This window comes from Ceratocystis lukuohia, assembly GCF_044167205.1.
Source record: "Ceratocystis lukuohia strain C4212 chromosome Unknown Supercontig2_pilon, whole genome shotgun sequence".
Classification (NCBI taxonomy): domain Eukaryota; kingdom Fungi; phylum Ascomycota; class Sordariomycetes; order Microascales; family Ceratocystidaceae; genus Ceratocystis; species Ceratocystis lukuohia.
Window position 1 is genome coordinate 3,846,591 of NW_027263521.1, and position 25,306 is coordinate 3,871,896.

At 47.5% G+C, this 25,306-nt stretch overlaps 10 protein-coding genes across 10 annotated transcripts; 4 read left to right on the forward strand and 6 right to left on the reverse strand.

The window, feature by feature from the left end:
- Positions 1 to 186: 186 nt before the first annotated feature.
- HOO65_020949 (putative glycosyl hydrolase protein) lies at positions 187 to 2,998 on the reverse strand (the record flags this gene model as incomplete). Its single annotated transcript, XM_071006433.1, has 7 exons — positions 187 to 237; positions 314 to 996; positions 1,064 to 1,278; positions 1,350 to 1,729; positions 1,796 to 2,272; positions 2,347 to 2,856; positions 2,912 to 2,998. The coding sequence occupies 7 exons, from the start codon at positions 2,996 to 2,998 to the stop codon at positions 187 to 189; spliced, it is 2,403 nt and encodes an 800-aa protein (XP_070861587.1).
- Positions 2,999 to 4,021: 1,023 nt separating this feature from the next.
- Positions 4,022 to 6,514, forward strand: HOO65_020950 (uncharacterized protein; the record flags this gene model as incomplete). Its single annotated transcript, XM_071000199.1, has 1 exon — positions 4,022 to 6,514. One exon carries the CDS (start codon positions 4,022 to 4,024, stop codon positions 6,512 to 6,514), a length of 2,493 nt encoding a protein of 830 aa, XP_070861588.1.
- Positions 6,515 to 7,213: 699 nt separating this feature from the next.
- On the reverse strand, positions 7,214 to 10,453 carry HOO65_020951 (exocyst complex component Sec5; the record flags this gene model as incomplete). Its single annotated transcript, XM_071006373.1, has 3 exons — positions 7,214 to 7,876; positions 7,996 to 10,097; positions 10,156 to 10,453. The coding sequence occupies 3 exons, from the start codon at positions 10,451 to 10,453 to the stop codon at positions 7,214 to 7,216; spliced, it is 3,063 nt and encodes a 1,020-aa protein (XP_070861589.1).
- Positions 10,454 to 10,919: 466 nt separating this feature from the next.
- HOO65_020952 (U2 small nuclear ribonucleoprotein A') lies at positions 10,920 to 11,879 on the forward strand (the record flags this gene model as incomplete). Its single annotated transcript, XM_071006957.1, has 4 exons — positions 10,920 to 10,998; positions 11,086 to 11,126; positions 11,191 to 11,586; positions 11,655 to 11,879. The coding sequence occupies 4 exons, from the start codon at positions 10,920 to 10,922 to the stop codon at positions 11,877 to 11,879; spliced, it is 741 nt and encodes a 246-aa protein (XP_070861590.1).
- A 440-nt stretch (positions 11,880 to 12,319) lies between these two features.
- Positions 12,320 to 13,004, reverse strand: HOO65_020953 (putative transcription factor C16C4.22; the record flags this gene model as incomplete). The annotated part of the gene is made up of 4 exons (XM_071007045.1): positions 12,320 to 12,567; positions 12,649 to 12,739; positions 12,799 to 12,884; positions 12,947 to 13,004. The coding sequence occupies 4 exons, from the start codon at positions 13,002 to 13,004 to the stop codon at positions 12,320 to 12,322; spliced, it is 483 nt and encodes a 160-aa protein (XP_070861591.1).
- Positions 13,005 to 13,573: 569 nt separating this feature from the next.
- HOO65_020954 (voltage-gated chloride channel) lies at positions 13,574 to 16,333 on the forward strand (the record flags this gene model as incomplete). Its single annotated transcript, XM_071006440.1, has 5 exons — positions 13,574 to 13,747; positions 13,800 to 13,830; positions 13,908 to 14,192; positions 14,257 to 14,324; positions 14,384 to 16,333. 5 exons carry the CDS (start codon positions 13,574 to 13,576, stop codon positions 16,331 to 16,333), a joined length of 2,508 nt encoding a protein of 835 aa, XP_070861592.1.
- Positions 16,334 to 16,391: 58 nt separating this feature from the next.
- HOO65_020955 (uncharacterized protein) lies at positions 16,392 to 17,178 on the reverse strand (the record flags this gene model as incomplete). Its single annotated transcript, XM_071007019.1, has 3 exons — positions 16,392 to 16,772; positions 16,840 to 16,936; positions 17,027 to 17,178. 3 exons carry the CDS (start codon positions 17,176 to 17,178, stop codon positions 16,392 to 16,394), a joined length of 630 nt encoding a protein of 209 aa, XP_070861593.1.
- Positions 17,179 to 19,221: 2,043 nt separating this feature from the next.
- On the forward strand, positions 19,222 to 20,320 carry HOO65_020956 (vacuolar ATP synthase 20 kDa proteolipid subunit; the record flags this gene model as incomplete). The annotated part of the gene is made up of 4 exons (XM_071006891.1): positions 19,222 to 19,282; positions 19,468 to 19,594; positions 19,832 to 20,140; positions 20,212 to 20,320. The coding sequence occupies 4 exons, from the start codon at positions 19,222 to 19,224 to the stop codon at positions 20,318 to 20,320; spliced, it is 606 nt and encodes a 201-aa protein (XP_070861594.1).
- Positions 20,321 to 20,807: 487 nt separating this feature from the next.
- HOO65_020957 (Gephyrin) lies at positions 20,808 to 22,973 on the reverse strand (the record flags this gene model as incomplete). Its single annotated transcript, XM_071006544.1, has 3 exons — positions 20,808 to 22,492; positions 22,555 to 22,633; positions 22,701 to 22,973. The coding sequence occupies 3 exons, from the start codon at positions 22,971 to 22,973 to the stop codon at positions 20,808 to 20,810; spliced, it is 2,037 nt and encodes a 678-aa protein (XP_070861595.1).
- A 1,005-nt stretch (positions 22,974 to 23,978) lies between these two features.
- HOO65_020958 (GPN-loop GTPase 2) lies at positions 23,979 to 25,191 on the reverse strand (the record flags this gene model as incomplete). Its single annotated transcript, XM_071006847.1, has 3 exons — positions 23,979 to 24,650; positions 24,712 to 25,052; positions 25,128 to 25,191. The coding sequence occupies 3 exons, from the start codon at positions 25,189 to 25,191 to the stop codon at positions 23,979 to 23,981; spliced, it is 1,077 nt and encodes a 358-aa protein (XP_070861596.1).
- Positions 25,192 to 25,306: the final 115 nt, after the last annotated feature.

Consider the following 25,306-nt stretch of genomic DNA (forward strand, 5'->3'; position numbering starts at 1 on the left):
GTTTATATGACCATATCTTACCATGCCATCTTCTGTAGATGTTTCCGAGTCTTGTGTTTTTGACGTTCTTCTATAGAAACGACCTGTATCGAGGGGCATAGGTTTCTTTGTCAACCGCATCTGTGCCGAAGTTTTTCTTGAGTAGCATTTCCCTCTCGCCAGTATTCGCTTGCAAGTGTCTTGAAATCACAACCACTCGTCGCCACGAAACAATTCCACATCCCACCAAGACCATTCCTATAGCCATGTTCAAAGCAACGCTAAACATACGCACGATCGACCATGCCCGTGCCAGCATTGGAGGTAGCCATACTCTAGAGTATCCCCCTGGCACCAGATCTTCAGTCAAAAGGTATGCTGGGTGTGCGGCTTCTGTTGCTGGGCTAGGCGGCAAAGGGCCTATATCCCACTTGACCGGCTTGCTTCCAAGCACAAATGCTAGGGTCCCACCACGCTCAAAGACATCACCCCAGCTAACCCATGACTGGTTCCAAGGCTGGCCATTAACGCGAAGCTCTTGCACATAAAAGGAGTCTTCGGATCCGTTAGATGCCGTGATTTGGAGGGTGCGGCCTTCTCCAAGGTGTATTGTAGCATCACATAGCCATGGCGATCCAACCAGGAACGTAGTCTGACCTGTCAAGGGATACAAGCCTAGCATGTTCCATAGTAGCCACGATTCCATTGCACCCGCATCGCTGTTACCTGGAAGCCCGCCTGGGGAAGGGCTATAGTACGACTTTGCAATAAAGCGACTACGATTCACCGATAAATACTGGCGATGGGCGAAGTTGTATAAGAATGGGGTGCCAAATGACGGCTCGTTTCCGGGATTAAAGATAGTATGATCGAAATTTCCGTTTCCGGGCACGATATTGGGCGTGAAGGTGAGCTCCAAACGGTGTATAAATCGTTTGGGACCACCAACGAGGTCAATAATCTTGGCCATATCGTGATGTGCATTGAAGGAGTATTCCCATGGCAGACCTTGGTAATCTAAACGCATGAATATAATGATTAGCAAACAGAGCAGCGGCGGAGTTGTGAAGTCTCGAGCACTCACAATCATCGCCCCAATAGCACCCCCCACACGACAACGGATCTTGGTCGACAAAGCCATCTTTTTCCCGAGGACCCAAGAACCCTGAGTGCCCCAGTGCCTTCATATCCGGGTTCCAGTGATTGCGCCAATTACGTGACCGGTTCAAGTACTTGGTCGCTTCATCAACAAATCCCAGACCAGAAGCCACCTGAGAAAGAGCAAAATCGTTGGTAGAGCTGGACATTTTTTAATAAGAGAAGGAAATGTGAGGGGGGGCATCAGCCTGGGAATTTGCATGCCAACTTACTACTCAACTGCTCGAGTAACGGAGCGGGTGAAGCGGCGAGTGATGTACCCGAGACTTAACCAATCTGGCAAGGCCCCGCGGCCCTCCTTGGTTGAGCCATAAGTATCTCGAGGATCATCGTTATTGGGAGGGACAATCTCCGCGTTGGTCAACATAGCATTATAGGCATCAGTCCAGTCGATTTTACCACGTACACCCTTGACAAAAGCGTCAGCAAAGACGTTATCGATGTTAGAGCCGGCTTGAACAGCACCGTTGAAAAATGACGAGCGAGCATCAGACATAAACCCTTCATGTCGCCAAATATCAATCCATGAGCGAATAAACTCTTCGTAAGCATCTGGCTGGAGAATATGTAGCAAAGAGGTAGTGCATCGGAACTAGAGGGAGTCATTATCAGTCACCTTACTAGCTCTCTACTTGACACCATGAAGGGAAAGGCTCACTGTGTCCCAAAATGTGAAGATATCATCATAGTACGGCTCATCAGAATCCCATTTTGGGTTCTCTCCCGTTTTGTTTGTTGGTAGTAAGTTTGAAAAGTACAAAGCCGTGTACAATTGCTGGAGCTTGGTAACATTGGTCTCTCTGGTTGTAACTTTCCCCAGCACCTGGGTCTCCCAAGCCTTTCGAGCAGAATCGCGTACTGTAGAGACTGATGTGCCAGGGGGAATTCCATAGTCAACGTTCTCACAGGCCTGAGCCTCTGAAATAAAGGACACGCCAATACGAGATGTGACCTTTTGACGGCTAAACGAGAACACTGCACCGACATTCTCTGTAGTCGATTTGCGCTCATGTACCTTGGAATATGTGTCATTTGAGACTTGAGTCGATGCTGTACCAATGAAGGTCTTGAACGAAGCTGGGGCGTCGAAGTAACCGCAAAAGAACACACGCCATTTTTCAGCTCTGTTCCAGCCCTAGGTGCGTATTTCAGTCAGCATTTGTGATACAGATCGAAGAGCCAAGATATCACAAGAACAGGTCCACCTACATTGTCATAGTCTCCATACCCCGTATAGTAAAGCTCGTGGCTTTTTTCCCTCACTTCGATACGACCGCCTAGATAGTGCTGTTCTAGGCCTTGGCCCCGATACGACGAGAGCACATGGCCAACATCGACGATGATTCCCGGCTCAGAGCCGTTTGGAAATGTATATGTGAGTATGCCAGCTTTAGCTGTAGCACTCATCTCGGCAACAATGCCAGTCTCCATGTAAAATTTATAATGGCCAACCTCGGTTTCGTCGGGTCGGCCTCTACCAACCTTCCAGTCTGCCAGTGGGTCATCCACATGCCGAACAACCGGAAGTTGAGCTACAACACCATACTTGGGGGCGCCGCCTGTGCCGCTTTCGTGGAGCATACTAAAGCCCATGAGAACTCCATCAGGGGCATAGCCAGAATAGGAATCATGTCCAGTGTATAAATCAGGGCCCAGCTTGACCATTCCGAGAGGGACAGTTACGCCGGGAAATGTGTTGCCGCCATTTATTGATCCTGTCTTTGAATAATGTTAGAAATGTCAGCATGTATCAATCTAGATGGTAGAGACTCACATCAGTAAGAACATATTCAGCTAGTTGCTGTCTTGCCGCTGCGAGGGTAGCCACAGCTAGGATATGAGGCTTCTTGAGAGATACCATGATCAACCGCAGTGATGGTAGGAAAGAAAGATCCGAAGACTGTTTTATAGTGATGCGGGAGTGATCAGATATGACATTCCCACTACGTGCATACAACACACGACACGGCCAGCCAAGAAGGGAGGGAGGAATAAGGAGATGGGGCTAGAGACCCAGCACAAGGAGCTATTTAAAAGCAGTGCCTAGATAGCCCCTATGAAGTCATACAAAGGGATCAGAAATCGACTATCCAGTTGCGGACAAAGCAGTGTAGACAGCAATAATCTAGCTTTGAGCAAATTAGACACATGATTGAGTATCACAATCAGTAACTAAACAGTCAAAAAGACGTTGGTCGAACGGCCATGTAACCCTAGTCATAATCCTATCTAACTCCTTATTGGCGCAATGGATTTACGCTCACTTACACAGAGCTGTCAACGCTTCATCTATACACTAGAAGGAAGCTCTGATCTGGCAGAATAACATCAGCTTATTCCTTTCACCTAAACAATCTAACCATAGCGATGACGCTGGGTAACCGGATGGTACTAGACTAAGCAAAACCCCACCAACCTCAAAGCTGGCGAGTTGCGGCTAAACTGCGGGAAATAAAAGGCGGTGGACGCTCTGCCAATAAGAAGCTGCAAGTCTAGGGCTCGAGGTGGGTCTTGTACGAGGATGAACTGGAGGCGGTGTGAGAATTTTTGTCGGTCAAGATTGGCAGAATTTCATCTTGCCAGCACCGCCAAACATCAAGCCAACCCACTACCAGAGACCCAAGAGACGAGATACCGGGTTATGCTAAGTTTGCAATCATTGTCTCTTGATTTCCTTTCCTCATTTCGCCGTGTTCCTCTACAACACTTATTTGGGCCTCTTTTGCGCCAATCTAATAAACACTGGTGGGTGGGCGTGTTTAGTTGGGCTTGGTCTAGTAGCCTACTTCGATTCTTCATTGATCTTGGACGCCTTTTCCACCTGTTATTCATCGCGACAGCTTAATAGCCTATCGGACTCTCGAAAATCAGCTCTAGGCAAGCCATGGGCCGCAAACCAAATCCGCTTATTCTGGAGTTCTTCCAGCGTGGGCCCAAGCTGGCTGATAATAGCAATCGCTATCCCCATACTTGCAAGCTTTGTGGTGAAGACTTCCCTAAGGGCCGTATCGACAGCTTGACCGGTCATATTACAAAGAGCGGTAAATGCCCAGCTATTTCAGAGACTGAGCGTATAAATGCCTGCCTGACTCTCCATGGAATACCGAGCGTGCCGCCTGTTGCCGAACGACTATCCACTGGCGTCACGGCCCATAATGCTGTTGATGTTGCTTCTGCGACCGACACTATTCTCGCACAACAATGGAGCGCACTGGAAGCATTGGCTGAGGCGTCCCGCCAAGTCGATATGAGTGAGAAGCACGATCGTCCCGGCTCAGCGTTGGTCCATGTGCAACTTTCAAATGGCGACAGCTCTGGCATGGGAAACATGAGTGGAAATGGTCTTCAGGGCGCTGACCGATTCGACCTTCCAGACCAGTTCACTCTCGACAATCCCCCGTCGAGTTATGATGCCACAACCGCAGCTATGGCCCAACAAAGTCTGAACTCTCTTTTGCCTCCAGAATTCCATCCAGATCCGACCTCTGGTTCGCCCTCACATTCGTTACTGACAACCAACACCCACGACACCGATTCTACTGCCCATGCCGTGTCTAATGGGATATCGAAGCCACATAGCCCAATAACCGAGTCCCTTGCTACGAAAGACCAGCGCGATGAGCTCAAGAACGATGATCAGCAGCGGCAATCGCAAGAGCTCAAGGGAAACCAAAACAATGAGCAGCACGAACACCACTACTCTCACGATGATCTGGTGTTGTCATCGACCGATGTTGCCCGACTTGAGGCAGCTTCTGCAGCTACAGATCTCTCCGTTGCTGAAGCTGCTACTGCCCGCCTCACAAACTCACTTCTTGATCCACAACTAGTAGCCTCGCAAGCCACACACGCCCTGCCGACGGTACATGACGATCATGAGGCGCAGGCAGCCCACGGAGCACAGATGGCTCAAGTCTCTCACGAACCACACGTTACACACTCTACACAAGAAGCCGTTCAACAGGCTGTTGAGCAAGCTCAGGCTCAAGCTCAAGCTGATGTTGACGCCCAAGTTCAAGCTCAAGCTCAGGCACATGCTGATGCTGTTGCTGCAGTCGCAGCTGCAGCTGTAGCAAACTCCAACGCATCCGAATCTCATGCCTTCCAAGTTGGCGACAATGCTGACTGGGGAGGAATGACTTACGTAACCAACAAGTCACAACCCGCAGTGGCGCGAGACCTTTCTAGAACACCGGTTCCGGGCCATAGGGGGGGTGTGCGCTTGGGCGCAACGGATCTTTCCCCTAATGGGCGGCCAAAACATGCCCGAGCCCGTTTTAGTGCTGCCCGCCGCAAAGAAGTTCAAGAGGTCCGGAAGCTAGGCGCTTGTATTCGGTGCCGCATTCTCCGAAAGACATGTGGCAAAGGCGACCCGTGTGAGACCTGCTGCAAAGTGCTTTCGCCGCGTGTGTGGCGTGCAGGGTGCGTGCGAACGCGCCTCCATGAACAACTTGAGCTTTATTCCGCTGGGGTGCAGGTTGTGCTAGCCCAGAACAGATACAACATGATTAAAAGCACTGTGCAACTAGCCACTGGCGAGTCGTACATTGAGGGGAGTTTGTTCCCTACAGCCGAAAGCAAGATTATTTTCCGTACATTCGAAATCAGCACACACAAAGAAGGTACGCCTCCGGAACAAGGTCCTGAAATGGAAACCCGAGCGATCATGATTGACTGCGACTCGGAGGATATGCCCGCCAAAATCGAAGAGTATATGCGGCAGGTCCTACCCCTTCTCATCGAACATGAACCATCACCCGTGGTGCGCGTAATCCTCACCACTGCAGTTGAAGCACTTAATGAGACCGAGGACGAACTCTTGCGTCATGCCCTTGAGCTATGGGGCCTTGTCGATATAATTGACCGTGAGCGGCAATGGCATATCCTTGAAAAGAGGCCGTCAGAAAACTTGGAGCGCTGGATTCGCGACCCTAATGAGCGACTCGGCATCGACATTTACTCGGTTATGTTGATACAGCTTAATGCTGCTGCCGAGCGCAAGGGCAACACTACCTCGCGATCTCTGCTAAATAAGATGCAGCGATACCTCCAAGACTCCAAGGTCAAGATTGGATTCCGTATGTTTCTTACGGCTCTTGTCTTTTTAAACAGCATTGAAAAAAGCACCTGGGGCTTCCGAGCTTGGGAGCAGCAGAATTTGCGAGGCGGTTGGCCATTGGAGAGACAGCCCGAGACATTTATTGGACAGGGCGCTAATCTGGCTAGCCTGCTCAAGTTGCTTTTGGGTTGCCGGCGTGTTCTACCGCAAGTAAACCGCGATGAGGAAACGGGCTTGCTGTTCCCGAATGAATCGGCTGGGCCCGAGTTTGCGGCGTTTTATAAGAACATCGGTGTCACTGGTAAGTCTTGGATATAGCCTCGATAGGCATGGCTATGGCCATGATTTACCTGTATTTTCTGCCCTGCTAACCTCTCTCTGTTTGCTCTAGATGAGACTTTGCGAACACGACAGGAAAAGGCCGAGTTTAATCCCGTTGATTCTCGGTGCCTTGAACTAACGCTCTGCTCACAGCTTTTACTTGGAAACTAGTGCGTGTTTTCTGGTTTTTGCATATATATCCGCATCCACCACGCCATTTCTTTCTGTCAGGAGTTTCTTTTACCTATCCTCCCTTTTCTGTTTCCATTGCTTTCCTCTTCACTTATGATAATGACTTTAAGAACCCTGGTTTCTTCTCCTTGTATTGCTTTTACGCTTTTCCCTTTCGCTAGGCTTGTAGGCCGTTGTTTTCCTTCCTTGCCTGCCCTTTTGCTATCATACCCTCCCTGTTCTAGTTCCGCAAGTTTCTATACAGTTTGCTTCCTGCACACGCAGACTAAGTTATCTATACACATCATAGACTTCCTAATTCACTACTTACGATTTATCCTTCTACCAATGACAAAACCTAAGAAGAGAGGTTCTTTTCCTCTTTAGGACAATTGCCCATATATATGATGGTATTTTCTAATAGCACAAGTAGGTTGGCTTACTAAGAAAAAAGAAGTGGATGATAATATGATTGAGTATATAATTTCTGTGCCAAGCCACCTCTTCCCACAGTCCCAAGTCTTGCTAATAGCCAGCCACAGAACTGTCCGTATCACGTCTCTCAAGTCCTGGCATAGCGGGTCTCTTGGGCTTGCGGAAACAGGCAAACTCGTTCTTGCTAGCCTCACGTAGCTTCTTGAGAGTGTTGCGCATTTCGGGAAGCTCGGATTGTAGCCGAGCACGGGCATCGTTATCGGTTCGAGAGTCTAGCTCTTGGTAGATGACTCCTTGCATGTCCCCAGCTTTAGGAGAAGTATACTGACTGAGAGTCTGAGAGACAAACTCGACATCAAGAGTTGCCTGCATTAGGGCCTCTAGAGGATACCGATCACGAACCTTAAACACTTCAAGCATCTCCTGCGTAAGCTGCTCCAACAGAAATGAAAGTATTTGGTTAGTAAGTGAAGGCGTAGTCGTAGAGACCTGGCTGTGAATAAGCACTAGACTAAGCAATGCTTCATATATGTATGGTCTAGCTTCCGTAGGCCTAACGCCATGCCTGGGGACCCATGAAGGAGAAGAGATCCCAGCTTTAATGATAGCACGCAGGTTTTCTATAGCTGGGCGGGTGTACGACTGGAACAGGCGGGCGTCAATTTGGCCAAGGACATCCTTGATTGTTTTAGACTCGTCGGTAAGTTTCACCGAGAAGGCATTTTCAAATTGAGAGTTCAAGCTGGGGACGACCTGTGAACGTAGTGCTTGTAAGTTGCTCAGAGTGAGTAGCATGCGCACATTCTAAGAGAAAAAAAGGGGGTTAACTAGAATGAAACCAACTTCGAAAAGAAAAAAAAGGAAGTTCTTACCCTATCACCAGCATCTAGGGGCTTGCGACCTCCCGGCACTGATACTGGAATGGATGAAGAAAGAGTACTGCGGTCAAACTCCGTTGTCCAGTCATCGCCAGTAGTCTTGATGGACCGTTCTGCATTTTCTACCATACCACTCAGTGCCTTGTAAAGAGTTGTGACATACTGACTACGCACCATTTGCTGCAATTTGGCGGGTGGTGGCAGCACAATATCGCCGGCTTCAGATTTCGACATGGCTTCGGAAATGTATAAGATCTTCTGCATGCCAGCTAGCATAGTCCCTTCAAACGCTGCGAAGCTGGCAGGCATCTTCGTAACATCACCCTGGTCGACGGAACGATGCCAATCTTCGACGTACTTGACATTTTCAGCATCCGTGTTCCAAGCTGGACACAAAGCTGTAACACATCTCTCTCGGGCAACACCCACTAGGTTTCTCAGGCGATCAACAACTGTAGGGTCAATAGCTTTGACTGGCCGTAGACCAGCAAGGTCTGCTGCTCCAGATCCAACAAGGGCAAGCATTTTGGAAAGGTAGTGCACGCCGCTAATGGAATTAGACCATGGGGGCCAGAACGCAAACTTTTCCCATGCCTCACCGCGTTTGGTGGTTGGAGGCACGTTCAGTGGGTCTAAGTTGAAACGCATATCACGACCTGACCGAGGTGTCATAGGTCCATTCATATTTGAGCCGACAGGAGACGGAGAGGGGGGCAAAGGAGAGAACAAAAGGGATATGTCTTCTGGTGGAAGGCCCGCAAAGAATGAAAATACATGGTCTCTCAGGGCGTCAACTAACTCAACAACACCCTTTTCCAGAGTTTCGGTGCCTTCAGAAGTCAGCTGGTGGTGTTGGACTGATTCTCCCTGGAAGCCAATCGGCAACGTTCTTTGGGTTGTTCCGTCAACAAACCCGCGTAAAGTTCGTTCAAATTCAACTATCTCTCCAAGAATACCTTGGGAAGACAACAAACTAGAGAGGAATGCCTGCATCTTCTCCCATAGTTCGATGACGTCAGTAGTGTCATACTGCGATGGTTTGCTTTCAATTATCTGCCGGCCCAGCGATTTCAAGTGAGAAGCCATAACGTGGGGGTTTGGCCTATCTCTGTTTGCAAGCCGACGCCGCAGAACCTCGATTTCGACTTTGCAGCGATCGGCAGTTGTTTGAATCCGACCCTTGAGAAACTCCCATTCACTAGCAAGCCACATGTATATGGGGTTTTGGTCAACGCCAAGCTCCAGTAGCAATGTGATGTACTCCATGTACTGGTCTTGTGATTGGCCGGCGCGGCCTTCAGAGCGAGCGACTTGATGTGTTGATGTGAGTTTGCGCCAGATGGAACGCTTGAATATCTGGATCTGGTCTTCAACATCACTCCACATGCGACCGGCAATGAGAAGTTGGTAGATCTGGCCATCTGACAGATTAAACTCCTTTGCTGCTGCCTGCTTTGCTAAATTGCGGCTGTCCTCTACAAATTGGCGTGCCTTGTTATAATCTTCTACTAGAGATTCAAGATCCTTGCGCTTGATACTATCAGCGATAGAGGATCCAAGTTCTGTGTACTCTTTGTATCGCTCGAAATTATTCATCAAAAGCTTGAGACTGTTTTCTTTTTCTCGACCACCGAGAGCCGGCCCCCAAACATCTTCAGCCTTGGCTGAGACTTCGAGGAGAGGGGATTTAATTCCCATCACGCCGTACTCACTCTCCTTTAGCAGCGCATTTTTTTTCTTTTCTTCGGGAATCAGGGTTGAAGGCAACGTATTGGGCGAAAGCACGCTATTTCTAAAGCTGTTGCGACTTGCTCGCCGGGCATGCAGTGTTTGCTGTTGTGACCTGGTAGCTAGCAATTCTTGATCGGCACCTCGATATTTCATTTCTCGATAGACGTTGTCGATTGTGGCTTTAGCTTTCACGAACCGCTCAAAATTGGACTCGACGAGAACTTTCAAGGAGGCAGATTTCTGATCAATTGATTGAGATAAGTTGTCGAGGCCGGTTATTAGGCTGCGTGTGTCGTCTTGGCCGTGGATTTGAGAGAGAAAGACAGCAGGCGAGAATGTAGTCGAAGAAAGCATAAATTGGTTCCCTACGATTCGTATCAGCATCTCGTGTCTAAACAAAGTAAACTGAAAATGAATTCATACTCAGCTGTGGTCTATCCTCAACTCTAATACCCATTTGACGAAGGGATCTCACTACACTATCAGAGGTGCCTAACGGATCTGGCTCATCCATCTGGACTGCGCTGGAATTATTGGATGAGCGCCCCTTAGGCATCATGCTTTTGCGAGCCTTCTCAAGCGCCTGGTATCTGGACTTTCGTCGCTGGGACTTTTCCTTGAGCTCTTCATCTTCAGATTCGTCGCTGTTGTTCTCGGCTGGCCATTCGGTCGGGAAAGGTGTGGAGAGGTGGTAGAATTCCAGAATCTTGCGCTGGTCCATAACGCTTAGTGTTTAGAACGCTTATTCCGGAGCAAAAATAAAAGCGACCAAAAGAAAATCAAAGACAGTTATCTGCAGAAACAATAACAGCTATAGACGTAGAATAAAATAGATGACGCTGTCGTTGGTCTAACCTATAAAGCTATACGGCTAATCTTCGGCTAAGCAGGGTTCGATGCACTTAGTACCTCCAAAGCTTTGACAAGGTGCCCCGCGAAAATAAGGCCCACTTCTTTTTTGTCCCCTGCTAGGAGCCAACCTAGTCAGTCTGGCCTCGCTGCTGTTGGTCTCAAATTTTTGGATCAAATCTTCAGCCTTGCTTGCCGCCTTAGTATATGTAAACCACCACGAGCTATTAACAACCAATTTTTCACGAAACGTACCCCTAAAGCACATCCTAGCTGTGCTTCAGTCGCTGTCTTGCTTTTGGACTCCCCAAAGTCTGGCATTGCTGAAATCCTTCACCATGAGATTAACTCCTGACCTCATTAAGTCATCTTTGTCCTATCTCAACCCTCTCAAGGAGCGTGAGCTGGATCTACGAGGTATGTTTGGAAAGAACAGATGCTACAACACCGCTTGATTATGTCATGGATCAGCATTGATAGCAGATTTTCCTTGGAATATAACAGGACACAGAATACCCAACATTGAGAACATCGGTGTAGCAGGCGTAAGTTGTTTTCCATCCTAGCTCTTGGTATAAGCTCTCTTTAGCTGACCTGCTATTCCTATAGCCCCATGACTCGATAGACTTTACCGATAATGATATCCAGACACTGGGAAATTTTCCTCTTTCTCCTCGTCTCACCACACTTCTACTTGCGCGGAACCGTATCTCCTCAATTCAACCCACCGTTGCAAACTCCATTCCTAGCTTGAGAAGCCTGGTACTTGCATCCAATAATCTCCAGCAGCTAGCTGATATTGAGCCTCTGGGTGGGCTGAAGCTCTTAACTCATCTGGTTTTGGTCGACAATCCCATAACTAAGCATGAGCATTACCGCTACTGGGTCGTGTGGAAATGCCCGTCAGTGCGGTTCTTAGACTACCAAAAGGTTAAGCAAGCGGAAAGAGACCGCGCTGTCGAGTTATTTGGAACGGAGGATGAGCCAACAGCACTAACGACAGAGGTACGTTTACATTTTCCAGCATCTTCTAAAACTAGTTGTGCACATTTATGCTAACAACCCATAATTAGATACTCGGCAACCGGTCTACAGCCCCTTCAGCGTCAAGCGAAGATACCTCGCAAACGTCAAAACTGACGCGCATGAAGCTCACGGACAAGGAGAAACTACGTCTACAGGATATGATCAAGAACGCTACCACCCTTCAAGAGATTATCCGGCTCGAGAAGATTCTGAACGAGGGAAGACTGCCTCCGGGGTTCCACCTAGAGGAAGACGATGTCATGGCCGGTTAAACACTACGGGAATCTCCGGTGTTAGCAGCTTTCGACATTGCGTTACCATATGCTTTTATCATGTTTCGTTCATATTCTTTGCTTCTATTTTTTAATCTTCCCACCCTCGCAGATACTTGTAGAGGGCCGCTCGAATCACGATTGATCTGGGAATGTTTGGACTGGCGTTTGCGTGTGCAGGACGGACTCTTGCAAAAAATTATATGTTGAAATCTTCATACAGTTTTAGATGGTCGAGCCATCATACAATAGATAGGACAGTGTCTGTCTAGACAAGTAATATTTCAGCTCAAGGATGATGACGTCGCACTTTAAAGTAATTTTACGGCTGTAAAGAAACAGGCTGAGACGTTGCCGTCAATGGCATACCCGCTTGACAACTCCAGGACATGAAATCACGTATATATTTGCAGCCTTTGAAAGCAAGAACCAGCAACGGCTTATCCGTCCATCTCAACATCGTCTTCTAGCGCATCATGGCCCGGCTTGAGTCCAGTTAAGCCTAACATGCCTGAGCCGTTAATTAGTTGTTTCTGACTTCGGTTAGTTGGCACTTCATCAACCTTCTTGTCGCCATTAATGCCTGCTCGCGTAGCAGCAGCCTGCTCCTTGATTTTCCGGAGCGGTTGTGTCTTGGGTACGATATCTTCAAGGAACTCAAAATGGTCATTGTGTGCGACGGCGGTTGCTATGTAGACGTTAGAAATTGGCTAGCCTACGATATGGCAAATGTTGCAACATGAAATGACGAGATGCTTTCGATACGTACCAACATCTTTGTACTGAATGTTGCGGCGAGGCTTACGGTCTAGCTTCGTTGCAGTATGAGATTCGGTTGCAAGGTGTTGAACAAAAAGCTCCTATATGGCGGTTAACTAAATCCACGACTTGAGACTAAAAAAGATCTAGAGGAACTTACAGCAGCAAGTGTTATTAAGAAAGCAGCATTGTTAGAGCATGTGGTGATGTCAGGGTCTACAGCGATAATCTTCTTTACGCGGGTCACTTGCATTCATACAGTCAGTAAATGAGGCCGCAATAAAGAGCTGTGATAGCAGGAAACTTACAGGGAAGCTGAGTCTGGCCAGTGGGCTTCCTCTTCGAGATCGTCTTGATGTCAACCATGATATAATAATTTGAGCAAATGTGCGTGCGGAAATGTAGCAAGAAACCAAGCTTGAACTTGATACTGAAGTCGCGGTTGTCTCCTTAGGAACGTGTTTAGCTAATGGCCCCACTATGAGAATCAAGCAGCACCCAGAGCCAGGGTTTTAGAGTCCCTTGATACATAGGCTCCACTGTAACAAGCAGCCAAAGCCTCTGTAAAGACCTATAAACCGCTTGTAGTAAGTAACTAGTTCCTACACATCTAGCTTTACTTGAACGACGTCACTTCAAGAACACATTTTCACCAACACCACCATCAATTGCTCGAGTCACAACTTCCTTATCGTAGCGCATCAACGCCTGCCACCCCAACACCCCAAGCCATCCATACAACTTATCAAGGCTGACCTCATTCCACTGTCAAACCCGCGACCGCCAATTTGACAACTCCACATGCTTCGATAGGATAACGATCTTCGCTTCGCTTCACGCTCCGTCCCACAGCTCAGATGATGAGATTTCGCCCACGGCCAATCATAACATTTTAAGCCTCGGGAACGCATATAGCTACAGTTATAGCTTCAACCATGAACTCAGGCACTTCCTTACCTCCAGTTCAACAACGGTCTGCCCACGTGCGAACACGAACACGCTCAACCGCATCTTCCGTGGGGGCTGACTACAATATTGAGTATGGTCTAAGAAACGAGGCTGGCGAGCAGCAAATCGAGGAGGAGATTGCCGAAATCAAGCGCTATGAGGTGAGTCCTACCCATTCCTCGCTATTCCCAGCCTGACTACAGTAGCTAATAGTCTTTTCCGCCTCAGGACTTTACTACCATCGGTATGACGGCACCTAGAACCACTCCGCAGCTTGCGAGATAATATGACTAATACCTGGTCTCTAACAATGCTTTGTAGACTGGGTACAAGATGCTGTTCGTGAGCACGCCAGACGACAATTACGAAAACAACAGCTCAGCGGCTGGCGAAACAACAATGGCAAGGTTGGCTGGAAGTATCGCCTATACGAATCTTATGAAGCCGGCCAAGCCTGGATGGTGGTAACGCTTATTGGCATGGCAATTGGCATGATTGCAGCCATTATTAATATTGTCTCAGAATGGCTTTCGGATATCAAGATTGGCCATTGTAAAACAGCCTTTTACCTAAACGAAGAGTTCTGCTGTTGGGGCGAAGATAACGGTGAGTATGATGAAAGGTACCAAGGGAAGCGCAGGTATCAAGTTTCTAATATTTCAACCCGCAGGCTGCGATGCTTGGGAGAATTGGTCCGGGTTTGCGCTAATTAACTATCTTATATACACCTTCATGGCTGTAAGTCGCCGAGCTCTGCACCTCTAGCTTCAGATCTGCTGTGTATCTAACTGTTTCAGGTGTCCTTTGCTTTAGCATCTGCCAGCCTTGTCCAAGCATATGCACCATATGCCGCAGGGTCTGGAATCTCCGAAATCAAGTGCATTATAGCTGGCTTCGTGATGAAAGGTTTCCTCGGCTTCTGGACCCTCTTCATTAAGTCGGTTGCTCTTCCAATCACCATTGCTTCGGGTCTATCTGTTGGGAAAGAAGGCCCCAGTGTACATTATGCTGTGTGCACAAGCAACGTTATTTCTCGCATGTTCGGCAAATACAAACAAAACGCATCCAAAACCCGTGAAGTTCTTTGTGCGGGTGCCGCTGCCGGCGTAGCCGTAGCTTTTGGTAGTCCAATTGGTGGAGTTTTGTTCTCTCTGGAAGAGATGTCAACATACTTCCCTCTTCGCACACTATGGCGCAGCTACTTTTGTGCCCTCGTCGCTGTTGCTACCCTTTCCGCCATGAATCCATTCCGTACAGGGCAACTTGTCCTTTTCCAAGTGCAATATGATAGGTCATGGCACTTTTTCGAGATCCTGTTTTACATCCTGCTCGGAATTCTAGGCGGCCTTTATGGCGAGTGCATGATCTACTTAAACCTAAAGTACCAGGCATTTCGAAAGAAGAGACTCTCCTCATATCCCATTCTTGAAGCTGTAGTTTTAGCAGCCATTACAGCTGTACTTTGCTATCCAAACGCATTCTTGAGAATCGAAATGGCCAAGAGCATGGAAATTCTCTTTCTAGAATGTGAGGGCGCAGAAGATTACCACGGGCTCTGCGAAAAAGAAAAGCGCTTTTGGAATATCACCTCTCTTCTACTTGCAACTACGCTGCGCTTCGGTCTTGTAGTTATTTCCTATGGCTGCAAAGTCCCTGCTGGCATTTTCGTGCCCTCCATGGCTATTGGTGCCTCATTTGGACGAGCTGTTGGCATTATTGTGCAAGCTCTGCACGAGTCATCGCCTGAGAGCATGTTCTTTAGTTCGTGCAAGCCTGAGGAGCCCTGCATCACACCGGGGACATATGCTCTACTAGGGGCCGCTGCAGCACTGAGTGGCATCATGCATCTAACAGTGTCTGTAGTAGTTATCATGTTCGAGCTTACTGGTGCTGTAGACTACATTCTCCCCACCATGATTGTAGTAGGCATGAGCAAGCTGGTTACTACACTTCTTGGCGGGAAGGGCGGTATCGCGGACCGAGTCATTCCGTTTAGTGGGTTCCCGTTCTTGGATAGCAAGGAAGAACACAACTTTGGGGTCCCAGTGTCCCGTGTGATGCGCACTGCTGTCGTCACTATCCCCATGACTGGCTTGGAGCTAAAAGACGTCGAGAAACTCCTTTCGTCTGATAAATACCAAGGCTTTCCGGTCGTGGAGAGTGAAAAAAATCGTATTCTCTACGGGTACATTGGCCATACTGAGTTGCGTTACGCTGTTGACCGTATCCGCAGGAATCGCCCCGTCGCTCCTTCTACACCATGTAACTTCATCCCCCCACATGCTGCTGCTCAATTTTTGAGAGAGGATAACCCAGATGCTTCGCCAGCCGATGCTCTCATAGACTTTGGTCGCTACGTCGATTCTGCGCCTATCACAGCTAATCCAAACCTCCCCCTAGAGACTGTCATCGATTTGTTCTGCAAAATTGGGCCTCGCGTCATTCTTGTTGAATTCCAGGGCAAGCTTGTAGGTCTAGTAACGGTCAAGGATTGCCTAAAGTTCCAGCACAAGGTCGAAGGCACAGAGATTGGTGTGCGTGACGCCTTTGAAGACGCCCAAGAAAAGCTTTGGCTATTAATTCAAAGGGTATCCGGTTGGGTGGCCGACCGCGTATTCTCCGTGTCTGGTGGAAGGATTCACCTGCGGGCTATGAACGACCACATGGCATTTAGCCAAAGAGACTCCATGATGCCGAGCACACTACAGGAGGAAGGTGAGGATGAAATAGAATTATCAGTCAGATGATAGTTGCTTTGTTGATATAGGCGTTCAAAAACAAAATGAATACTACACTTAATATAGCTCAGCTATGAGAGGTAACCGCAGGGCTGAGTTGGGGAATGTCTTCATCATCGTGATACCGCTCAGTATCGATCTCCCGATCCCGCAGAGACTGTAGCGATGTTGCGTCGTCGCCATCATCACCGGCTTTCGGATTCTCGTCGATGTTTCCCTCATCCTTATTTCCTATAATCACGTTGCCGATAACCAGCAGTGATGCACCAACAAACCACAATGGAGGGAGAGACTCAGAGAAAATGGCCCAGCCCATTACTGCCGTAGCCATAAAGTTTGCGGATGTGTTGACCATGGATACTTGTGTTGTAGAATTGCCAGTAGCCAACGCACGAGTGAACAATGCCCACATAATGCCATTACAAACTAAGTTCAGCACGAAGAACGACTAGTGATAGTCAGCGGCAATATCCTATACCCTCGAAGCCTTTAGGAGCTGGTATAGAAATACTTACTAAACGCATAGCCGCCTCAAATGGCCTCACATGTTCGCCCAAACCAAGGAATTCAGCAAGGCCAGCAGCGATATTCCCCGTGCTCTCAGTAGTCGATCTATATCACACGTTCAATGTTAGCTATGTTCAGGCCGCATAGTAGTTAGGGGAGGCCTTGAAACCGAGCCTTTACATTAATGCCACTTACAGCTTTGCAAACAAGCCATTTGTGGCCGCAGTCAGCCCGCTCATGACTGCAAGGAAAATCCATTTTTGTTGGACTTTCTTCTGTATTTGCTTTGGACGTGTCGGATCCCCGGATAGCTCAGACAATAGAGGCTCGGATCCAGAAGAAGCCATATTTTGGTTCGGGCTGTCGAGTATGATCGGAGATCGTCGTTGGCGGGACATTATTCGAAAGGAAAGAAAGAAAAAGCAACAAGGAAGGTCAATTGTTTGACAACAAACATTGTCCAAAAATGGAAGAAAAGACGGCAGCGTGGGAAGAAATTCAGGAGCTTCGTAGCTGTTATTTCTGGGTTAAAATATATAACTAACCCTAGCACAGCAAGTGTCACAAGACGGTTGAAACAGAATATTTGTCGAAAAAAAAATCAAAATAGGTTTATTAATAAATTGTGTTGCAAAGAAAGCAACAGATTTGGCTGGGTTCATATAAACACAGAAAAACAAATAAGAACAAATAAAAGGGCTAACCTGGCCAACATCGACCGCCGATATTGTGGAGGTTTTGCAAGACAGAACATGAATGTTTGTACATGGCTGCTCGTGCAAAATGAAGACGCTAATGTCTACCGTCGAGAACACAAACGAGCAGCATATATCTATCCAGTGAATATTTTGCCGATGGTGAGTCTCTTATGCCAAGTATGGATGGCTCTTTGACTCTCCTGTAGATTCCAGAAAAACGTTCAAATATGGCATGAACGCGTGAAAGGCGGATGAGTTGAGTACTGTGTATGCCGTAGAGGTATAATGGCGATAGTCAGATCTGATGAGTGTCTGTTGCAAGGACACAAACCACCAATCTGTAAAGTCAATCGGGCGGACCGGCTATTGGCCCTCGGATTTTTTGGAATTGCAGCTAACAATCTTCACTTTCTCTGCTGTAACAGGTGGTGAGTTGCCGTCCATTTTGAACGTTACATTCTTAATAAGAAATGTCCACACTTCGTCACAGAAGCGGTAGGTGTCTAAGCTGCCCTAATCATAGAAATGGACCACCCAACCAGGTATCCGTTGGTTAGTATTCGTCGGGACACACAGCACTGCCGGGGAAGCTAGAGTAGAAAGGAGGATATATAAAGGGCCCCAATTTACCTTGAAAGACAACCGGGACTTGACGCTTTTTTGAAGCGCCTCGGTGATGGCTTGGTCGAAGCAGGCAAGGACGCGAATAGCAAGCTGGGGATCAATGCGCTGTTCGCTAATAAGATCATCGAGAGTATCGGTCAAGGCCATACCAATGCTATCAACCACCCAGAAAGAAGACGCGTTAGTAGAGTTGTCCTCTTAGTAATGATTGAAAGATTATGTACAGCAAGGTGGCCGGCCATGAGGTTGCGCCTCACTGCATATTAGACAGACAGGGAAATTGGAAGAGCGTTTCTTCTATCCACGATGGGCTTCAAGAAAAATAACAACATCACTTAATAAAGAGGGCACATGACACACGCGACTGAGGAGAGATGTACCTGCTGCGACGGTACAGCTCGTAGAAAGATTGCTGGTTAGACTGAGCCATGCTGGGTGATTGTTGCCAGGGTGCTGCAGCGGATGGCCTCTTCAGAGAATGTTTTCAGAAGGTGCTATAGAAATTGCGGTTATAAGGCTCAGTAATATCTTGTCAGCTACCAAATGTATTAGAGCGATGAGGGAACTAATTGATTGCAATAGACGTGATGCGATAGAAAGGCAGATGATGATGGTTAGCTGAGGCGCGGTATTTATAGTTTAGAAGGACGACGGTTCATGAAACAAGGACAGAGAGCCTCAACCCATAGAGTTGTGGCTGTACAGCTATACTGCACACTTTATTGTGGAGTATATTGTGGCGCTTTGGCCTTACTGAGGTGTGGCGGAGACCAAAGCTTTGTAGGGGCGTCAAAGGTGGTTGTCTTAGCGTTTAAAGCACTATAACTATGGCAGTGCTTGGGCAGTTGCAGTGCTGCTTCGAGGTCGCCTGATGCTGAGCCTCAGCAACACTTTCTTTTGACGCGAAGCTACGCATTTTGAGTTCTTTAATTTGTGCCTCTGCCATCTTCCCACGGGCCATACAACAGCAGAATAATTTGACCTTGTTTTGCTACTTCTTGACGAGCTTTTTTCTCTTCTTTCTCTCCTTCCTCCTCACTTTCCTTCACAACAATCTGAGCATACACCATGAGTCTACTTACCTACGGCCTGGGGGCCTTTACCTCCATAGTTACGATTGCCGGCGCCCGTAAGTTGAGAGTCCACGACAGCGATTGTTTCTCTTTTAACAGTAGAACTGGGAATCGCCAACAGTTGTGGGAGCGATGATATGATGGCGGCTTTGGCTTGCCTACAGTTCCCCTTTGCTACCGCGATGTTAATGCGCGCATACTGGATCGCAAAACTGAACTGACATATTTTTCTTCCTTACAGTGATGCTGTTTACTGGTAGCGGCGAGCATTTCAATGTCGGCGAGTTCCTCGAATCCGTATCGCCCATCGCCTGGGCTAGTATGGGCATTGGCCTTTGTATTGGCTTGTCGGTGGTTGGAGCTGCTTGGTGCGTAAATCCGTCCCGTCATGTCTATCCCTCCACACAACTGAAGACTTTTTTACTTTCACAAGTGACCAACCTTGCGCTGCTCCCCGTTGTTATACATTTCTCGTTTTCGCTTTCGGCTATTCATGGTCCGAGTGTTGCCTACCGTGAACTGCATCTACAGCCAAACAACCTTGCAATGAATGTGGAAGCCCAATATCCAAATCTCCTATACTAACAATCTGTTCTGCCATGTAGGGGAATTTTCCTGACCGGCTCGACAATTCTCGGTGCCGGCGTCAAGGCGCCACGTATTCGGACCAAGAACCTAATATCTATTATCTTCTGCGAGGTCGTCGCCATTTACGGTGTTATTATGGCCATCGTATTCTCTTCCAAGATAAACAAGGTCGATGGCGCCGAGGCCTTTTCCGGAAACAGCTACTTCACTGGTTATGCTCTGTTCTGGTCTGGCTTGACTGTTGGTTTTTGCAACCTCGTGTGCGGTGTCTCTGTTGGTATTAACGGCAGTGGTGCTGCTCTTGCCGATGCTGCTGATCCTACGCTGTACGTAATATTTTGGGACTGGCCTGAAGTATATGGCGATCATGGTAATACTAACAAATCAATCAATCTAGATTCGTCAAAATTCTTGTTATTGAAATCTTCAGCTCCGTCCTGGGACTGTTTGGTCTCATTATTGGGCTACTGGTTTCAGGCAAGGCCCCGAACTTTGGAGCCAACTGATTGTTGACTTTGACTCGGGCTTCTCCGTCAGCCTATATACATCTTCATCCTCTGTAGCAGCTGTGCTCGTTCCCTATAACTGCCGTCAAAGCTCTTGGCGTCATTATTGTAACTGAGGGCTATTCACGGTGTCTTGTAGTCCTGTATTATGCTCTTAGGCACAGCAATTCGTACCATTCCTGATGGTGTGCCGATTCAATTGTTCCTTAATACCGCCCTCATCTTTCTTTCTAACCTAGAATTCTTCGAGCTGTTGTTGGCGATATCTGACTTGGCGTTATATTTCTCTGCTTTTGTTATGGGTAGAATAGGTTGGTATAATCAGATCTAAACAAGTAACTTGCTTGTGTTATGAATAGACCTGCAAGAACCATACCGTTGTCTTGTTTTTTTTTTCATGTCAACTACAGCTATGATCGTATTTTATTTAAAGCTTCTTCATCTACTCCAAATGTTAAAGCCAAAGCACTAGCGTCCTAATCCATGGTCACAGCCCGTTTAATGGTCCCATCAGGAGGGCTTCCACCTTGGTTCCGGCTTTGGCTGGCTCCAGCCCACTAGGCATGCAGAGGAGGGCATTTGCTGAGCGTAAGCTTCCTACTTTGGAGCTTCTCTGACCACCTGTACTATATGCATTAAGAGTTCCTTCTCGGGTTGCTGATACAACCGCGCGATGATACTCAGGGCGGCTTCGGTCAAGGATAATATCATGCTTTAACGTCACCACAGCTTTGGGCAAGCCGGGCAAGCGTTCTCCGGCCATCTGTTGCAAAGCCGGTAAGACAAATAAGTGAAAAGTGACTAATGCAGAAGCCGGGTTTCCGGGAAGTGAGAATATGGCCTTTGTCTTTCGGTTGCCATTATTGTCCTTGAACGGGACCGTTGCAAAGGTCGTTGGCTTTCCAGGCTTCATATTCACTCGACCGAAGTGAATAGTGCCGCCCATGACTCGCTCGATGGTCGGTTTCATCAAGTCCAATTCACCCATAGAGGCACCGCCTGTTGTCACAACCACATCAGCACAGCGCATACACTCTCTTAATTTGTTTTCCAGGCTCCCGGTAACGTCTTGGGCAATACCGCAGTCTACAGCCTCAAATCCAAAGTTTTGGATTGCTGATAGCAGAGTTGGGCGGTTTGTATCGCGCACCTGGCCAAGCAGCAAATTGGTTTTATCTTCAATCGAAACTATTTCATTGCCACTAGAGAAGACAGCGACGGTGGGGCGATGGTAGGTTTGGACCTGAGTTGCACCGACAGCAGCAAGAAGGCCAATTTCACCACCGATTCCCGAAATCTTTTCGCCTTTTTTGAGCACAATTGTACCCTTGGCAATATCGCTTCCAATCTCGCGGATGTTCTCGTTGGGTTTTACGCCATCTGCGAGGATTTCAACTTCTTTTTCTTCTTTGCCGTCGGCAGTAGTGCTTTTTAGAATCGTGTCTTCAACCATGATCACCGATGTTGCTCCTTTGGGAAGTGGTGCTCCGGTTGTAATGCGGGCAATTTGCCCTTCCTTTAGTTCGTGATTCTCCTCGCTGGCAGAAGCATGTGATATCGCCGTCACAGGAAAAACACCTTTCATGTTTCCATCCGGAGGCACAACTACAGCATAACCATCCACAATGCTTGCACGAAAGGCTGGGATGTTTTCATTTGCCAAAATATCCTGCGCCAGAACGCTGCCTGCGATTTTACCATCAAGTAATGATTGGACGACTTCGGGGGGCGGCATTTGCTTTCCTATGACCAAAAGCGCCTCTTCAACGGAAAGCATGGGATATGGAGATTCACGGTAGCGCCGAGATGGACCCAAAGATGGGTCATTAGAGGCAGCAGAAACACCAATAGACTTTGTATGGCGTACAAGCTGACCATGACCCTGGGCATAACCGCCTCCATGATGATGGCAGTGTGACTGCCCGTGGCCGCCGCTTTGATCACGAGGAGTATTGATTTGCCCTTTATCTATTGATTCACCACTTTCAGAAGTGGCATTGGATTTGGCTCCATGAAGCTCTCGTGCGCCCATCCTAGAAGTTTGCATGCAGGCGTGAGGCAGAGTGTTGATAAGAGCCTCCAAGTTTTCCTTGGCACCCTTAGGTGAGCCAGGAAGGGTCACAATAACAGTCCTATCGCGCACACCCGCTACTGGACGAGACATCATAGCAACTTGAAATTGAATGTTAGAGAATCTTTGGACTGAATGGTAGGTGTAAATGGCTTAAGCTTACATGGAGTCACTTGTAATGAAGATGCCAACATCGCATGAACAAGGCCAGGTGCTTTCTTTTCTAGTAGCGGAGAAATAGCCTATATACATATCATTAGATATAAATTCTTGGACGGCTACTATTTTTGCTGTAATAGAGCTACCTACCTCGGGTGTGATATCACCAACGGAAAACCCAGTACCTCCTGTAGTTATAATAAGGTTGATTGGAGGGTCATTCTCGTGGTCTGTCCATATGGTAACCTGTTTTTGAATGTCCTTTATTCCGTCAGGGACAATCTTTTTGTCTACTACTTCCCATTGACCTGGGCGACTTTTAAAAAGGTCCGTAAGTGTAGCCTGGCATTGGTCGGTTGAGGGATCCTTGGCTGCAGTAGTTGAAACAACCAGAATCGCAACTCTAAGCACGTTGCCTGGCATCGTGTGCGTTATTCAAAGTTGCAGATTTCGCAAGGCTGGAAATGTTAGAAATTTTGGCAATGTCCGCTGTTAATCTCATGATGTGTTGTAATGATTATGTTTAAAACTCTGCACATCGAGATATAAAGTCATCATGACAGTCATCATATAACCCTAGAGAACCCTATATTGTGTCTAATCGCGGCCCCACATTAAATTATAAGTAATTTCTATCGATGAACAATACTACCAACAAATCACCTGAATATTCGCCTCTAAATACTCAACCAACACATCCACTTCACTCACTAGCATCATGGTCAGAATCAAAGAGAGGTACATTCTGGTCAATGTCATTAGCCCACCCTCTTCATCAAAACCTACTTCCCCGGATGTACCGGATTACGTTAGTCTCCATCGACCCATTACAGAAAACCTCAATCCGCGTTTATTGTTGAAGGCAATTCGCGCCGAGGTGTCGTTGCTTTTTGGTCACTATGGCCTTGGTGCTGCCGATTCTGGCCTTTCAGGCAAGTTATAGCTAATGATACGTGTATATCACAGCTTTTTATTCACTCGCCCTGTTATATTGCGTTAATTCTGACTTCGTGAAATGCAGTGAAATATCTTTCTTGCGCTACGGCTACCTTCATCTTGAAGGCGTCTCGCAAGTACTATCGTCTTGTCTGGGCTGCGCTTACAATGATGAATCATATCCCCGGAAGTTCAACATCCTGTGTGTTCCGTGTTGTTCATATTAGTGGAACTATACGCAAAGCAGAAGAGGAGGCTATTCGGCGAGCTAGACGGTTCATTCTCGCTGCGAAGGAAGTTGCTGCTAATAAAACAAGAAACGAAACTTTCTATGCCACATTTGATAGTGGTGAGAATATCATGGACATAGATGGGTCATCGGATTGTGGCGATGAATGACCAAGCCAGGCTTCCCGCACAAGGTTCTCTTTCCATGCCGAATTTTTATGCCGAGCTATTTTCCCCACAAGGCTTGCGTATTCTGACGCTTGTTTACGTTTTTCGTACAACCTTGACTCCAATGTTTGATGGGAGCTTCATGTCGCCAAAATCGGGGTCCGTCATATTCGGATCCGTCATGTCTGTGTCGAGACCTCCCTCTGCTACTGCCATTTTCTCTGCAATCCTCTGTTGATCTTCCCACTGCTCTTGTTCCATTTTGTCCCATTCTTCTTTGCTGTCTATCCAACGCTCTTGGATATCGACGTCATCCCCCATAGAGCTTTCGTTGCGCATTGCTACCTGCCAAACTGTGTCGTTTGCACCCTCAGCACCCCCGAAGACGTACCCGCCTGCTCTATCAATGACACGTAAGAGATGCATCATGCTTTTCTTGTTTTCTACTGCTAGAACCTCGTAGCGAACGAGACTATAGTTTTGGATGAGGTTGGCCACAGCCTCATTTAATCTGGCAAATCTTCCGTTGCCCATAATTGGTGACTCGTTCTCGAGGTGTGGTGTAAGATAGGAAAGGTCATCAACATCAGTGTAGTAGTCGAGATTTAGCGGTAATGGGTCATATGAGGAGACCTTGTCGATCTTGGTTAAAACGTTGATGTGGGGCATGTCCATCTGGATCATGGCTCTTAGAGAAAGCAGTAAATTTGAAATGTAGAGAGATGGCTGGGTCAAGCAGAATGAATCGGATAAATGAACCACCACCAACTAGGCTTTGTTAGTCGATGCAATTAGATCATAAGTAATGATTTGTACTTTAGCAGCTTACCCTGTATCCAAGCGCTTGTAGCTTGAGAATAATGTTTCGTAATGAGTTGTGGTGGGTGTACAATTCGACTTGTCCAGGGCAGTCGAATAGGACATAGTCTTGATCAAGAGCATTCAAACTTTCCTCAAGCCAGTCAAAGTTGTGCTCAAGTTCCTCTAAAGCATATAGCATAGCTCCATTGGGGCCTAGCTTGTCATCCTTCATGATCTCCTCAAGCTTAACAAGGTCGCGGATGTCGATCGCACGTGGATAGTTAGTATTTTCGTTGGCGGGGTCCAAATTAACGACAGAACATGAACGCCCAATAGCACCCAGAAACTGAAACACTGTATGTTTGCATACTTGTTAGTCATATTAGTCTAGTAGTATAAGCACACTCAGAGATCTGAACGGCACATTAACAAGGGCAAACCCACTTCCATCACAGTATGTGCTTTTGCCTGCACCAGGACTACCAATTACAAGTTGTCCAAACGGCATTTTGGATGAATGCGACGGGTTTTCTGGCTGATGCCTTGTTCAGGAGGGAAGAGCAGGGAGCTGGAGCGGTGTAGAGTATCTGGCGTCAATGGTACTACGGCGCTAGAAAAGCTAG